This window comes from Kwoniella bestiolae, chromosome 4 (assembly GCF_000512585.2).
Source record: "Kwoniella bestiolae CBS 10118 chromosome 4, complete sequence".
NCBI classification, from domain to species: Eukaryota; Fungi; Basidiomycota; class Tremellomycetes; order Tremellales; family Cryptococcaceae; genus Kwoniella; species Kwoniella bestiolae.
The window spans coordinates 105,734-120,985 of NC_089244.1; the positions used below are offsets into that span (position 1 = coordinate 105,734).

General features: G+C 46.4%; 5 protein-coding genes across 5 annotated transcripts; 4 read left to right on the plus strand and 1 right to left on the minus strand.

The window, feature by feature from the left end:
- Positions 1-252: 252 nt before the first annotated feature.
- On the plus strand, positions 253-6,830 carry I302_105607 (uncharacterized protein; the record flags this gene model as incomplete). Its single annotated transcript, XM_065870118.1, has 30 exons — positions 253-406; positions 890-1,087; positions 1,159-1,278; positions 1,339-1,409; positions 1,463-1,606; positions 1,696-1,759; positions 1,819-1,898; positions 2,022-2,108; positions 2,182-2,448; positions 2,510-2,672; positions 2,736-2,817; positions 2,873-3,026; positions 3,077-3,187; positions 3,243-3,326; positions 3,388-3,431; positions 3,486-3,505; positions 3,568-3,634; positions 3,718-3,835; positions 3,896-4,013; positions 4,078-4,088; positions 4,147-4,220; positions 4,283-4,387; positions 4,450-4,580; positions 4,651-4,779; positions 4,839-4,880; positions 4,947-5,070; positions 5,147-5,332; positions 5,415-5,506; positions 5,566-6,600; positions 6,694-6,830. 30 exons carry the CDS (start codon positions 253-255, stop codon positions 6,828-6,830), a joined length of 4,212 nt encoding a protein of 1,403 aa, XP_065726190.1.
- A 442-nt stretch (positions 6,831-7,272) lies between these two features.
- On the plus strand, positions 7,273-8,199 carry I302_105608 (mitochondrial import inner membrane translocase subunit TIM9; the record flags this gene model as incomplete). Its single annotated transcript, XM_019191357.1, has 4 exons — positions 7,273-7,338; positions 7,563-7,658; positions 7,957-8,038; positions 8,180-8,199. 4 exons carry the CDS (start codon positions 7,273-7,275, stop codon positions 8,197-8,199), a joined length of 264 nt encoding a protein of 87 aa, XP_019045987.1.
- Positions 8,200-8,540: 341 nt separating this feature from the next.
- I302_105609 (uncharacterized protein) lies at positions 8,541-9,373 on the plus strand (the record flags this gene model as incomplete). Its single annotated transcript, XM_019191358.1, has 3 exons — positions 8,541-8,804; positions 8,915-8,984; positions 9,066-9,373. 3 exons carry the CDS (start codon positions 8,541-8,543, stop codon positions 9,371-9,373), a joined length of 642 nt encoding a protein of 213 aa, XP_019045988.1.
- A 492-nt stretch (positions 9,374-9,865) lies between these two features.
- Positions 9,866-12,969, plus strand: I302_105610 (uncharacterized protein; the record flags this gene model as incomplete). Its single annotated transcript, XM_065870119.1, has 11 exons — positions 9,866-9,877; positions 9,944-10,057; positions 10,140-10,222; positions 10,353-10,781; positions 10,916-11,140; positions 11,302-11,559; positions 11,722-11,814; positions 11,878-12,079; positions 12,200-12,598; positions 12,753-12,802; positions 12,867-12,969. The coding sequence occupies 11 exons, from the start codon at positions 9,866-9,868 to the stop codon at positions 12,967-12,969; spliced, it is 1,968 nt and encodes a 655-aa protein (XP_065726191.1).
- Positions 12,970-13,453: 484 nt separating this feature from the next.
- On the minus strand, positions 13,454-15,046 carry I302_105611 (uncharacterized protein; the record flags this gene model as incomplete). The annotated part of the gene is made up of 2 exons (XM_019191360.1): positions 13,454-14,170; positions 14,246-15,046. The coding sequence occupies 2 exons, from the start codon at positions 15,044-15,046 to the stop codon at positions 13,454-13,456; spliced, it is 1,518 nt and encodes a 505-aa protein (XP_019045990.1).
- Positions 15,047-15,252: the final 206 nt, after the last annotated feature.

Genomic DNA, 15,252 nt, shown 5'->3' on the forward strand with positions numbered 1-15,252 from the left:
AGTAAGCTCCTAATGAGCCATTACAAACTGTGCAGCATTGGCTGATTAGCGGAATCAAATACAATCGTAATGAGGATGGGGTATGGTGGAGGTTGTCCACCAATGCACTGCATATAACAACAACAACTCACAACATCAATCTTCTCTTCTTCTCTACTTCTCTACTTCTTTTCTTCTCCTCCCTGAGTCTCTTATTATAACCCCTCATCATCCCCCCTATCATACCAGAGCTGCTCTCTATATCCGTACCCAATGTCAGACTCGGACGAACAGCAGTTATGGGAGATCTCTCAGCCCCAAACCTATCAAAACGGTGGGGAAGAGGACGGTACATCGTGGGATGGGTTGGGTAGGGCGGACGACTCGTTTGTCCAAGGGAGTAGTGAGCAGTTCTCATTCAGTGAAAGTGAGTGATCAAGCATATCTTGGATGCTATTCCGAACATGCCAGGATTGAGGATGGAGTGCTCGATTGATACAGAGGGAAAAAGAGGAGGGAGGGAGGAACAAGGCAGAAGACTGGGAGCATCATGGTGAAACCTTATGAAAGACGACTGGTTCTCTACCTTACTCTCCCACCATCCCTTCCTTCTTCTTCAGGGGTCGTACAACTCGCCTCATCCCACATACACCCATCTCTCTTCCTCTATCTTCACTTCCCTTTCTCGTGCCCCCCCTACCTCCTCCTTCGCCCCCTCTCCTCCCCCCTACCTCCCTCTCTCTTGCCCTCATCCCTATCTTTCCTCTCCTCTGACTCCCCCTCACCTTTCCCCTACCTTCCCTCTCTCTTCGCAAACGCTGTCTGTCCCCTTCCTGCATCCCTTCGCTTCTCCCCGTGTTTCGTATCGTGAGTATATCTCCTTACCTCATATGCTAATTCACTTTTCCAGTCGACTCTCCTACTCCCATCAGAACAGCTCCTCCGACGCTTCTAACCGGCAGGACAAGTCGCTATTTCCAAAATAACGGTCAATCAAGCAATGTCACTCAGCCTGTCTTCACCCCTCCTCGTACCACCATCGCCAACCATCAACATCGAATGGACGATCATCGCGAAGACAACAACCATCAGCCTACTCGAAAGTACTGTGAGCTCTTCGTCATTTCTCATCATTTCCTGCAATAGCCGACAAAGCTGATGTCATTCTTAACTTTGTAGCTCCTCCTCCTATCGAAGCTATCGACGATGATGAACCTACGGCCACTCCCGAAGTGATGGAACAACGTGAAGCATCTCGAAAGCAAACTGACGAGTATGTCAACGTATCTGAGCTCTTGAGTACGTTCTTCCAGTATTCCATTCGCAAGCCAAATCTGACAGAAGTTTCTGTTCATGCAGATGATCAACAAAGGCAATGTTTCCCATCATTCAAACATTTCAACAGAGTTCAAAGCGCTGTATTTGAGGATGTGCGGAGAGTTTCATTTATTCTTCCAGGGCTTAGCTGACTCTGTATGCTCAGGCCTACAAGAAAGATGACAATCTCGTCGTTTCCGCACCGACGGGCTCAGGGAAAACAACCATCTTTGAACTTGCTTTCCTCAAGATCATGTCCACCAATTATGGTGATGCAAGACCACTATCGATCTACATCGCTCCCACGAAGGTGAGTCTACTCTTCAGATATTGTTTTTTCGTATTCTGAAATACCCCCATTTTCTCCAAGAAGCTTCGTTGATATCACCTTCTAAGTAGGCATTATGCAGTGAAAGACAACGGGATTGGCAGGCGAGAATGCACACTTGCCTCGAGATCGATTGTGAGTGGTTCGTTTCACCTCTGACAGATACCCTTCCTGATCACCCGTGAACTCCTTAGGTATGTCGATTACGGGTGATACTGCAGACTTCGACCTGGCGTGTCGACTGATCAGGAAAGCCGATATCGTAGTTTTTACTGTGAGTATGCTTCCTCTTCTGTCGAGAAGACGAGAGAGGGGGTACCGGGCAGAGATGTCTAGACGAGGTATCGGAATGCAATGTTGATCTGAAAGGTATCTAACCCTAATGTATGATAATTAGCCCGAAAAGCTGGATTCCATGACGAGACATGAGAAGTGGGCGAAGACGGAATTCTATAACAGGTTGAAGCTGATCATGATCGATGAGGTGGGTTATCTGAAAATACATACTGAGCCATCAGACCGTTCTGAATGCTGATAAGACTGAACGTGTCATTTAGGTTCATATCCTGCGTGAAGATCGAGGTGCGACCTTGGAAGTTGTTATCTCCAGAATGAGACAGAGTACCAGCGACGTTCGGATCGTCGCTTTGAGTGCCACCATTCCCAACATCGATGACATTGCTAGATGGGTAGGTCAAAGAGAAGCTGCCGACCCCTTCGTGCTCTCTTCCGGAGTATACAGAGGGGGAGAAGGTGAAGGTGGAGAAGAAAATAGTGTTGGGAAGAAGAAGGTCCTCTTGATGTCGAAAGCGAAGGTTTATCAGGTGGGTGGTCCTGAAAAGCACTCAGTAATACGCTCACAAACCCATCTCCACCTACGCTCAGTTCGGCGAAGAATACCGACCTGTAAAACTAGTACGAAAAGTTTACGGTATCGAATGTAGCTCAGAATGGGTTCTCGATGCGAAGCTTGATGCAGCGCTATTCCCAATTCTCACAGCTCATGCTCAGGGCAAACCAGTATTGGTTTTCTGCGCCACTCGAAAGGGTTCGTCTGGTTTCTTTTCATCATTCTACTGTTTGGTTCTTGACGAGCTGATGATATATGCAGCTTGTCAAAAGACCGCGGAGATGGTATACAACCTGTATCAAGAATCCCAGGCAAAGAGCCTGGTGCTTCCTTGGAAGCTAGAGTAAGCTTGCTGTTCCCAAGGTCACCTTTGTTGTCGTGTTAATCGGTGAATATAGATCCAAGCACGATCTCAAATTCGAGGATGACAAGCTTTCGAGATACGCAGACTGCGGCATCGCCATTCATCATGCTGGTCTCAGCTTTCCCGATAGGAGGAGCATTGAAGAAGGGTTTATAGGAGGGAGACTGAAGATGATTGTATCGACCTCAGTAAGTTTTCCGTCTTATTTGAGATGTCCTTTGCTAATTTGACTGAATAGACTTTGGCCGTCGGAGTCAATTTACCAGCTCATACGGTGATTATAAGGGGTACGACTGCATGGCATGGACCGGTAATAGGATTCAAGGAGTATTCCGATATCGACATTCAGGTATGTCGCTTTACGTATCAACCAAATCCCAGCTACTTATTCATACCCTTGGTAGCAAATGATGGGAAGAGCGGGCCGACCTCAATACGATCAGTCGGGTACGGTGGTAGTGATATGCGAACAATCGAAGGTCAAGAAGGTCAGTGCTCTTGAACATTCAGCTTGATTGTGTACTGATCAATTCCGGCTGCGTTGTGTAGTACGAATCCATGTTGTACTCCTCGACTATGCTTGAAAGTACCTTGTACGTCCAGCTTAGCTGATAGTGGGGAAAATACAAAACTGACATCCATTGCAGACATCTTAATTTGAAAGAACGTAAGTCCCTGATTATTTGAGTTTCAGAGGTGCTTACTCTTACTGGACGAACATCCTATTAGACCTTAATTCTGAAATCGCTTTGGGTACTATCGACAGTCTTGCTACTGCTGAAGCATGGTTGAAAAAGTGAGCAGAGCAGGCAATTCCAATCGTTCGACCATTCACTACAAGCAGAAGCGTAAAACTGATCAGGTTGGATCATTTTGCAGATCGTTTCTCTACATTCGAATCCAGCAGAATCCATCGCACTATACAGCTGCGTTACAAGATGATGTGGTCAAATCCGATAACTCTTCTTGGGAAGAATATGTTACGCATTATCTCCAAGTGAGTCGATCGTTAGGCGTGTATCGCGATATTGCTAAGATCTCTGTACCCTGTCCGTAGGAAGCATTAGCTAAGCTTGTACAGCCTGGTTTCGTAGTGCAAACTCCCAAGGGGGATCCGGGAGAATTTAAGCTCGAAGCGACGCAGATAGGTCAGATTCTAAGAAGGTCCATGATCTGTGGGTCACGCTTTCTTGTACTCGCATTGACAATGCTGAACGGGCTGTGAGCGATATGGTGTAGCTTATTCGACGGTGAGTTGATCAGCGTCATGTGACTAAAGAATGCGCAGCTGATCAACCTTTATTTTAGATGTTGGACATAATGAGCATTACGGAAGAATCGACTCTCCGGGATCTGCTGGAGATTGTGTCTCATGCACATGAGTACGTTCGTCTCATCCGAAACATCCCTAATGGCAAGCTGTTTACATCCTGCCTGGGTATAGATTCCGTGACCTGCGAGTTCGACCGGGAGATGCGAAGCTCCTAAACGCGCTCCGTGAACACGATCAGACTAGATATAAAATACACCGACAGGTCAAAGAGTATTGGTAAGTCGAGGCTAGATCGACAGAATGCTGTATCTCAAACTGATACCCATACGTCAATTCAGGGAGAAGGTCTTTCTACTTATGCAAGCGCAATTTGGGAATATACCTTACGAAGCGGAGAAGAAGACCGAAACTACGTCGCCTCTACAGACCCAAATGATGATCTTTCCCCAAGCGCAACGAATCGCATCAGGTGAATTCTCGATGAACGCTTACTGCAAGCTGGCTAGTGGTGCTGATCAAGGGATGCTGCTCCTCGATAGCCATCGTACAAGTCGCTTACGTTCGTCAATATGGAGAACCTCTTCGAGCGGCGATGGAGCTATCCCGCACGATCACAGCTAAAGCATGGGAAGATACAGCGGTGATATTCCGACAAATCGATCAAATCGGTAACTCCTTCCTCCTCATTGACTACCCTTAGATGCAGCTAACCAATAAGTTGTCATAGGTCCCGTTGCCATTCGAGCACTGGAAGCCAATCACATAAATAGTAAGTGACAATTTCATGCTAAGAGGACAAGTGCTACCACGCTGACTTCACGATCCTTTTGGTCAGCCTTTGACCAACTGTTGGCCGCAGATCTGCCGATGCTGATAGAGAAGCTAAACAAATCTCACAAAGTGGTGAGAGAGATCAAAGAGAAGGTCAAGACCATGCCCAGGTTCAAAGTCACCATGCAGTGAGTCACCCTTCAAGGTCACCCCTTTTTGCGATAATTAAAGCTCAGCTAACTTCTGAAATGTTTCCTCCTCTAGGAACGGTCGTATCGAGAGCGGCAAACCACCATGTCTCAAAATCGATGTCATTACCGAACTATTGGCAGCCAACATGCTCGAGGGGCTGCAACGCAAGAATGGACGAAAAGCAAAACCGTGGAGTTGGAATTTTTCGATGGTTTTCTTGCGGGATGATGGTTCGTATATATCCTATCAGAAGAAATCGTGAGTTGTCCTCCCTTTTGGAGCTGATCTCCATTCAAATCATGGATCACTCGCTGACTTCACTTGGTCATGATCGGCTCAGTCTGAAGAGGCTACTGAGTAAGAAAGACAATAATTTTACGGTCTCTGTTGAGCTTAGTAGGAGATGTGATAAGGTGATATGTCATTATGGAGGTGAGTAGCTTCCTTTATGCGAAGGCGGAGATTGCTCACGTGATTGTTGTTGGCCGTAGTGGAAGAGATAGCTGGATGTTCCTCCAAGGTCGAGTACCTCACCGATCTTAAAGACGAAGATTATCCCAAGCAAGTCCTTGAGCCGTCTCCACCTCCAGCTGAAGTATCGCCTGAGGTGGGACCTACTGCGTCTGAGGTCATCGTGGATCATGTCCCAGCCACAGCCACCAAAGCTATCAAAGGTATCGAAGACCTTAATCCCAAAGCATCTACTCGAACTACCACAGCTACCGATAGTCCCAAACGCACCAAGAGATCCAACGCAACTAGACCCATCGATAGTTCTCCCATCATGTACTCCCATTCTCCCAGCCCGGTATCGGAACCGAGACTTGGCGGTACCAAACCACCCCGAAACAGGAAGAGGGAACTAACTCCCGATGAAGCTTACGAGATGGTTCCTGACGAGTCTGACTCAGAGGGGGATGAACACAACACTAAATCTAACAACAAGGACCCCCCGACCAGCTCCGAATTAGCAGGTTCGACGACATTGGACTGGGATGGGGATGCGAAAGAAATGTTGGAGGATGCTCTGATTGTTGATGATTCTTCGTCTGTCAAGATGGAAGATTGTGAGACGGAGAATGAGACAGCCGGTGTTATCGAGAATAAGGGAGATATGAGTGCACAAGATGGGAACTTCTACTACGACTGGAACGGTTTCGATAACAACGCGAACTTCCAAGGCTATAACGGTTATCCCGATGGTACTTCGTCCGTTGCGCAAGATCAATCGATCCCGCTCGAACACGATACTTACGATGGTTATAACGAGAACGAACGATACCATAATAACGAAAACGAAACCTATAGAACACCTTACGAACCGATGGACCAACCTGCACATTCGGGCTACAAGCGGTCATTCGAAAATGAACCCAGTGGATTCCCCTCCGGCTCGTTCGATTCTGATCCTCTCCCTCCTCCTGCTCCGAAGAGAGCCAAGAAGGTCACGTTCAACAATCAAGATGAATATTCTTTCTTCGATCCGTCGAAGCCCCATGCTGGAAGTTCTTATCAAGATATGTATGGTAAGCCGTCTCGTCCCACTGATGGTACTTATCCTTGATCCCTCACTACTGATTTACGATACTGACTTGATACTAATGTTGCTGATATCTCAGCTAACGATATTAACAACGATGACTATATCGATGATGGTACCACACTCGATCAAACTCAAGGTCAAGCTCAAGAGGACGATACCTGGCCTGAAGATCGATTGGAGTACGATGAAGAGTATGAAGATATGGGGTATTGATGATATTATGATGGTACGAGATACGATTATATGATTATACGATTTGGCATGTTGGCTGTGTGTGTGAATATAAGATATGTAAGATAGATATATAATGGTGCTAGTTGAAGAAGTATATGATACGAGTGTGTGAATAGATTGTATATACAATAAGATATATGTTGTGACTGCTATGTATATACTATATGTTCAAGATATATATATCAAGTAGACATATCACCAGCATCCCACCCATCCATCTATCGATTAAGCCGAGCGGCGATCGCCGATTTCTTCTTGTAGCATGAACCGAATTTTCATTTCTCAACCATCCATCTGTATCTCACTTGTTCTTACTCCTTCTTCTGATCGGATCGATTCGTGCATATCTAACATCTCGAGCTCTCCTCATCTACTTCGACACTCTATACAATACCAACAAGGAATATCAAACCAGAACAAGATGGACTTTTCACAATTCAACGGAGCGGAGCAAGCGCACATGACAAAAGTCATCGAGAAGAAGCAGGTGAGTGGGGGTTGGACGGTTGAGGGGTAAGGCGGAGGAGTGGCCAAGTAGATGGTAGATGAATACTTAGGCTGGATGGTAGGGGGAGTGAGGAATGGGATATGGGATAGATCTGGGAAGGAGACAAGTCCGAAAACCACCCCCAGATGAAACACGATACGATATGATACTTCTACATTGGTTGGAATGACGATGCTGATCTGATTCGCTTTCCTCGATGATAGATGCAAGATTTCATGAAGCTTTATTCTGGATTGGTGGAACGATGCTTCAACGCTTGTGCGCAGGATTTCACGAGCAAGGCTTTGACTACGAATGAGGTGGGTTGGGTGTTTGCTTTTCTTGATTTTCTTCGTGATCTGCTGGGGGAGATGGAGATATGAAGGAGGGGATGGGGTGTATGACTAGGAAATTGGAATATGACGGATCGATTTGGGTCTCTTTTCTCCTCTTCTCTTATTTCTCTTTCTCTTCGGACGGGGAGAACGGGGAGGATTGAATCATATCATGATATCGTTACACCCTCTCCTTATTCCTTCCAACCCTATCGCCTCGATGCGGGACATCAATCGGAATGTAGGAAGACTGGAATCATCGCTGACTCTCGTGCATGTATAGTCAACATGCGTTCAGAACTGTACAGACAAATTCTTGAAACACTCTGAAAGGGTTGGTGCGAGGTTTGCGGAACATAATGCTGGTGAGTTTGGTTCTACCTGGTCATCAGTCCATCTCGTCCAGTACATTGCATCTTCTCTTTCGTGACTGTTCTTGGATTGACGATTTTGTGCTGGACTTGAATTTGGGTAATGTGCTGATGGATTGCCATATCTTCTTGTAGAACAAATGCAAGGGAAATAAGCAGATGAAGAGAGAAGGATTATCATACCGTATCGTATCGTATTATCATATCAATGACATATAACATGTATTCATCACTCTGCTCTCGTCTGCTCTTCATTGAGTGCATCCCATGATGGAACGAATCATCGCAATCTGTGGGATAGTGACAGCGTGCAATCACCTGCATCGTTTCTCTTGTCTCCCTTTGATGTCATGCATGTGATGAGTTCTCACCGATCTCACCGGGAAGGACCGATTAGATCATCTACTCGTAGTGTAGATGAAACCCTTTCCATATCCATCTTGGATATCTACATCTCTTCAACTTCATTTTCGACCAAATCATAGTCATAGATACAATGCCATTACCCCACGAGACCAACCCTCGTATCTCCCCACCCGACCTTGAGAAAGGCGAAGATCCCACCGAGCTCTCGTTGATGCTGAGTGGTCAACCGTATCTATCGTACAACAAATACATAGATAGGATCAGAGATACCGCTGCGAGGAGGGTGTGGGAGATAAATCAGATAGTAGATATGGGGGATAGGATGAGGGAGATGAGGGAGTTTGTATTTATGGGAGTGAATGTTTGGATCGTCCAGGGTTTTTTTTGTGAATATGTGGGTTTCTCTCTCTCTCTCTATATATATATGTGTGTATATACAATCTCGGCGAGGTATGGGTACCGTACATGTACGATATACGATGGTTGAGCTGATGTACGATTCAGGGATTCAACATTACCATAGGGGATGAGGTGTTTATAGGTGCTAATTGCACTTTACTTGATATCTGTCCCAGTGAGTTGAGTTGATATAGCATTACTGCACCATCATCATATGAGTTTTATATACAAGACATGACTGAACTCTCCGTCGCAGTAACAATAGGCTCCCGCACAATGCTAGGCCCCAACGTCCAGATCCTCACACCCTCTCACCCCATCTCACCGGAAGAACGAAACGGTCTAAAAGGCAGAGAATGGGCCAAGCCCGTTAAGATAGGAAATGATTGTTGGATAGGAGCTGGAGCTACCATCTGTCCTGGGGTAACTATTGGAGATGGAGTCACGATCGGAGCTGCTACGGTAGTGACTAGGGATGTGGGCAGTCGATGTGTTGTGGTGGGTAATCCTGGGAGGGTGATTAAGAGGATTAGGGAGGATGGGGGTGTTGAGGATGTTGGGTGATTGCTCCGTTGGATCTGAGCATTGGTCGAGGGGTATAGCTCCCTTGTCACTTGGATTGATGATGGATGTGAGATGTGAATAAGCTGCATGCAACACTCTTCCGTTGGTCGTTGTATATCCTCCTCTTCTTCTAAGAATGCTTAGTCTTATCTGCCATGTAGTACTCTGCTCTGTACTCGTAAGCCTATCTCTGCTTTGCTCAGCTGTGTGTTATGCATGCATGTGGTACCGTATCTTATGGTATATATAGCGTGAGAATGTGTCCATGTATCCCATCCCATATTAATCGGAGTATGAAAATAATAGCATACTACCCTGGAGTGAGGTATGACGCAAGGGGGGAGAGTATCCACCCTTTTACTATATATACCACATACCATATCATACATATTTCCCACATTCCTACTTCTATTCTTCTTCTTGTCTCTTCTTCTCATACCGTATAATCAAAATATTAAAATAAGAAATAGTAGAATAAACAGAACAACCATCATGTCAGTAAACGTAAGTGTACATAGATGATATTTAACACACAAAGACACCCCGCTGATATGATATATCCTCGAGTAGAAAGTACAAGACTGGGAATTCGAGAAATTCCCCATCGATCTTAAGAAATATAAACCCTTCCCTCTTGATCCCAAGAAGGATAAGACTTTGACTCAAGAGCAGAAGGATGGATTGGTGGGTTTGACTATTCTCTCTACCATGTCTATCATCCATCTCAAGTTGAGAGATTGTCGGTGCTGATTTTTAGTATCCCTAGATCGCCAATATCTCTCTACTCAGAGATGTAGTCGTCTTCTTCACTGCTACTGGTGCTGCCAGAGGATTGGCAGGACACACTGGGTGAGTGAACTCTCTCCATGAACATATCGCATAATTAACCCTCATAATCTCACAATCTCCATCAATCCTCCTCCCTCCTATCCATCACACCTTGAATCCTACACACGTGCTAATATCACCTCACCCCCAGTGGAGCCTTCGACACCATCCCAGAAGTAGTCATCCTCCTCTCCTTCCTGTTGGCCGACACCGACAAGTCCAAATACGTCGACATCCTCTTCGACGAGGCAGGGCACAGAGTGGCCACTCAATACCTCCTCTCTGTCCTCGACGGTCACCTCCCCGTCGAACAGCTGCTCCACTACAGAGAAGCCTACTCTCACTTGCCCGGTCACCCCGAATTGGGTTTCACACCCGGTGTGAAGTTCTCTTCCGGACGATTGGGTCACATGTGGCCTTTGGTCAATGGTGTTGCCCTTGCTGAGAGGGAGAAGACGGTGTTTATGTTGGGATCGGACGGATCACAACAGGAGGGAGACGATGCCGAGGCTGCCAGGTTGGCTGTGGCTCAGGGGTTGAACGTTAAGTTGTTTATTGATGATAATGATGTTACCATTGCGTGGGTTGTGTTTTCTCAGCGCTCTTCTTACCATCCACCCGTCAAAAGTATTCTCACTCATCCACTCATTCTGCTCATCCTTCTATGGTGTTTCTGTTGCGTTCGTTCCTAGCTGATTTAGCTTTGAATACCAGCGGCCACCCCTCAGAATACCTCAAGGGATACACCGTCGCCAAGACTCTCGAAGGCCACGGTCTGAAGGTGGTCGAAGCCAACGGTGAAGATCTCGATTCGCTCTACCCCGCCATCGTGGAGATTATGAACCACCAAGGTCCAGCTGCCGTAGTCGTTCACAGACCTATGGCTCCTAAGATCAAGGGTATCGAGGGTAGTTCGCACGCTCACGATGCTATCAAAGTGTGAGTGTGACGTATCTCATGCTGGGTATCATCGGTATCTCTCGCCTTCAGAGCTGTGGTTGGCTGGATGGTCTATTCGTGGCTCCACTCTTTCTGGTGTACCTCATGCCACATATAACTTCAACCTCACTACAGGATTATACTGATGAAACACCCTGCAGCGAACCAGCAATCGAATACCTCGACCCCCGACACCCCAAATGCGCCAACATCCTCCGAGCTATCCAACCTTCCACCTACTCCGACATCTTATCGGGAAGTACCAAGGAAAAAGGAGCTTGCAGAGTCGAATTTGGAGAGGCCGTCTCTAGAGTCTTGGACAAGACTTCTAAAGATGATAACAAATCGAAAGTCCTTGTTGTCGATTCTGATTTGGAGGGTTCGACGGGGTTGAATGTGATTCATAAGAAACATCCTGAGTGAGTTGGGGTTCTTTAAAGGGAATCAAATATTCTCAAGAAGGGTTCTCCACACTATATGGTGGGAAATGAAATACCTAGATGTTCATCAATACTAGACAATCAGGGTGTCTGTTTGTCGTACAAAAGGCTGTAAGCTGATAATGTGCTTTCCATCCACAGAGTATTCCTCTCATCCGGTATCATGGAACGAGGAAACTTTTCCGCCGCAGCAGGATGGGGAGCGTTCAAGGCCGATCGATTCGGTGTATTCAGGTGTGTATCTGTCCATTCGTTGTTCACTCATTATCGCTGATATGACATCTCCATGTGATACAGTACCTTCTCTGCTTTCTCCGAAATGATCATCTCCGAGCTCACCATGGCCCGACTTAACTTTGCCAACGTCTTGACCCACTTCTCTCACTCTGGTGTTGATGAGATGGCGGACAACACCTGTCACTTCGGTATCAACAATTTCTTCTTGGATAATGGTCTTGAGGACGCTTATGAGACTAGGTTGTACTTCCCTGCTGATTGTGTGAGTTTGGGTCTGTCGTCGCATGAGATCTGAGGATAATCGCTGATGAATTGAGAATCTGTTTTGGATAGACTCAAATGGACCAGTAAGTTATTGTTATGATGGCTTTGACCGTGTCAGACTGATAGATTTACCCACCCACCCACCCACCTACCCAGAATCGTCGACAAAGTATTCTACGAGAAAGGCCTGCGATTCGTATTCTCCACTCGATCCAAAGTCCCCTGGATCCTCAAGGAAGACGGCTCAAAATTCTTCGAAGATCCCTCGTACAAGTTCATCCCGGGTAAAGACGAGATCATCCGAAAGGGTTCTAAAGGATATGTTGTGTCCTACGGAGATATCTTGCACAGAGCTTTGGATGCTGTTGATAGATTACGAAAGGAGGGGTTGGATATTGGTTTGATCAACAAGTCTACGCTTAATGTGGTTGATGAGGATGTGATCAAGGAGATTGGAAAGACTGAGTTCGTACTTGTTGCGGAGAGTTTGAACCAGAAGACTGGGTTGGGAAGTAAGGTGGGTTCAAGCGTTTCCTCAAGAGTTGTCTCTCTTCTCAAATGCCAGCTGGAGTAGCTGTGTTCTTTGGATATACTCCATCTGGAGAATACATCAGGAAACTTGCTGCTCAATCAAGCGGGACGGGAGCTGACTGTTGGTTGGCTTGGAACAGTTCGGTACATGGTTGCTCGAACGAGACCTCCGACCAAGATACGGATACATGTGAGTGACTCTTCACCTTCAACGGAACGGTAGGACTGATACTGATGGTCTCACGATGTTATAGGGGAACAAACAAAGAGGGTTGCGGTGGATTGGGTGAACAGATCGGTCATCAGGGTTTGGACTCTGCTTCGATCGCTTTGAAGATTAAGCAGTTGATCAAGTAAATCGAGCTCGACGTCAGTCGAGTTGATGAGCGAGGGGGATGAGATATGAAAGAAGAAGAAGAAGAAGAAGAAGAAGAAGAAGAAGAAAAGAGGTTAGTATCGGTATTGATGTTTATATTGAGTATATCGAGGGACTGAATGGATTGAATGACTGGTATATCTTGTTTGGTTTATATGTCGGTTATCCTATCTGGTCAAGGAGGACACATCTTCATGTACGGGCAAGCAGGAGCAGACTTCGTATAACAGTATGAATGATAGTCCAGTCTCCCGCATGTTGTCAGATTATACATGATCACGAGATTATACCTTGTTTTCATCATCACTTTTATAAAACACCCTACTAGACTTACAAATCCCGCAAAATCCGCACCAGATGATCTCGTACATATACAGTACTCGTACAACATAGATCACCGCATATAATGATAAGATAAATCCCTCCACCTCCAGGCCAGATGTCCAATCCTTCTTCCTAAACAATTCACAGATAAGTAATCGTAGTTCCCAACTTCCATACTCCCGCAAATTTCCCAATCCACCAATTGAGGTAATACATTATCCAACCCCACCAACCCCTTTGCCGCACCCTCGCAAGCCTCAACCTGTTCCTTACGTCGTCTAAGCTGTTGGTCGGAGTAGGTAAGAGATCTGTGGGTCTGCTCCGACGACGGCGGCGGATGAGGAGGGTAAGAAGGATGAGGAGTGGGATAGGAAGGGCGAGGTATGAGAGGTTGGATGTTAGAAGGATACTTAGATGGTGGTGTAGAGAAGGGGGAAGGATGGAGGAGAGGAGTTGATGGATTCCTGAGGTGGGGGGTTGTGCTTTGTTCGTTCTTGATAGATCCCTTGTAGGTATTCTTGGGATTGAATTGGACGGAGATGGGGATGCTGGGTTGTAATTCTCGATTTGAGATGGATCTTCCTCTTTAGCTTTGCCTTTACCTTTGCCTTGCTCTGAACTACTCCTTGGAAGAGGGATACCCTGACTCTGACGTTGCAGTCCCAGTTGAGCTTGGGTGGTATTTGGTCGAGCGGTCCTTTCGCTGGAACTTGAGGAGGTCGTACTGTTACTACCCGATCTTGATCTTGATCTCGAGCTGGAACCTGAAGAAGGTAGCACGAGGGAAGAGGACGGTGAGGGTGTTGGGACGGTGTTGAGAGGGGTAGATTGGAGTGTTCGAAGATGTTTGTATAGTGCCTATATCATTGACAAGAGGTTTCGTCAGAATGCTCTTCTTCTTCTACCTGCCATGAAGACCACGCAATCACCCACCTCCTTCCTCTTCGATCCCATCACTCCCTCCCCATCCAGAAACCCTCTGGCCATCTCCCATTCCCCCTCTCGACTCAATACTTCACCTACGAACAGCTCAACCACCTTCAGATACCCTTCTCTTGCACTTTCTACCTTCTTCCGCTTCTTCGCATCTTTCGTTTGTTTGCTACTACCTGATTGGGGTGAGATGGATAAGATGAATTGATCGGGTAACGCTGTAATCCATTCTTCCGATAGGTGATGTGCGAAATCCAGTGCTGGGGGTGATGGACGAAGCTTTAAAGAAGCGAGAAGGAGGGTAGAGATAATTTGAGGAGGGAGGATGGGTGATCGTAAATACTCATTACAGGTCGTGCGGAGGTGTCCTAGTAACTTATTTGGAGGTATTGGTGGAAGAAGATTGGTTATTTCGCTGGGGAGGGTGGTGGTCTTATGAGGTGGATCGGCGTATAGGGATGTAAGGGATGATATGGACAGTTTGAGCGTTTTGATCATCCATTCGTCTATCTCTTCTTGTCCTTCTCCATCCTCATCGCCCATAGCCGGTACATCAGAATCGAGGTCATACCACGCCGGTTCGTTCCCTTGAACCTGATCCTGCTTTGTCTCGAGTGATGCTAGAAGTCTCGACAGCACAGCCTGAGTCTTGACGTGGTCTCGCCGTACAAAGGATTGGACAGCTGTGTTGTACAATACCTCGATTTGAGATTCAGGGGGTCGCTGAGAGGAGATGGTTGCTGATCCCGATGACGAGGTTGATGAGACTCTTTGTTTTGGTTTGGAGGGTTTGGGGGGCATGTTGCAAAGGTTTGGAGTGGGATGAATGGATGTGTATATGCATGAGAAAGAAAGCAAGGGAGCCAAAAAGAGTAACAAGAAGAAAAGAGAGAGACAGAGAGAGGGAAGAAGGGAGGATGTTGATTCATGTTGACGACGGGATCAAATTTCACTTCATTCGAACATTATAAAAGGTCGTGTGTCTGTATATGTTGAATTTACATCTC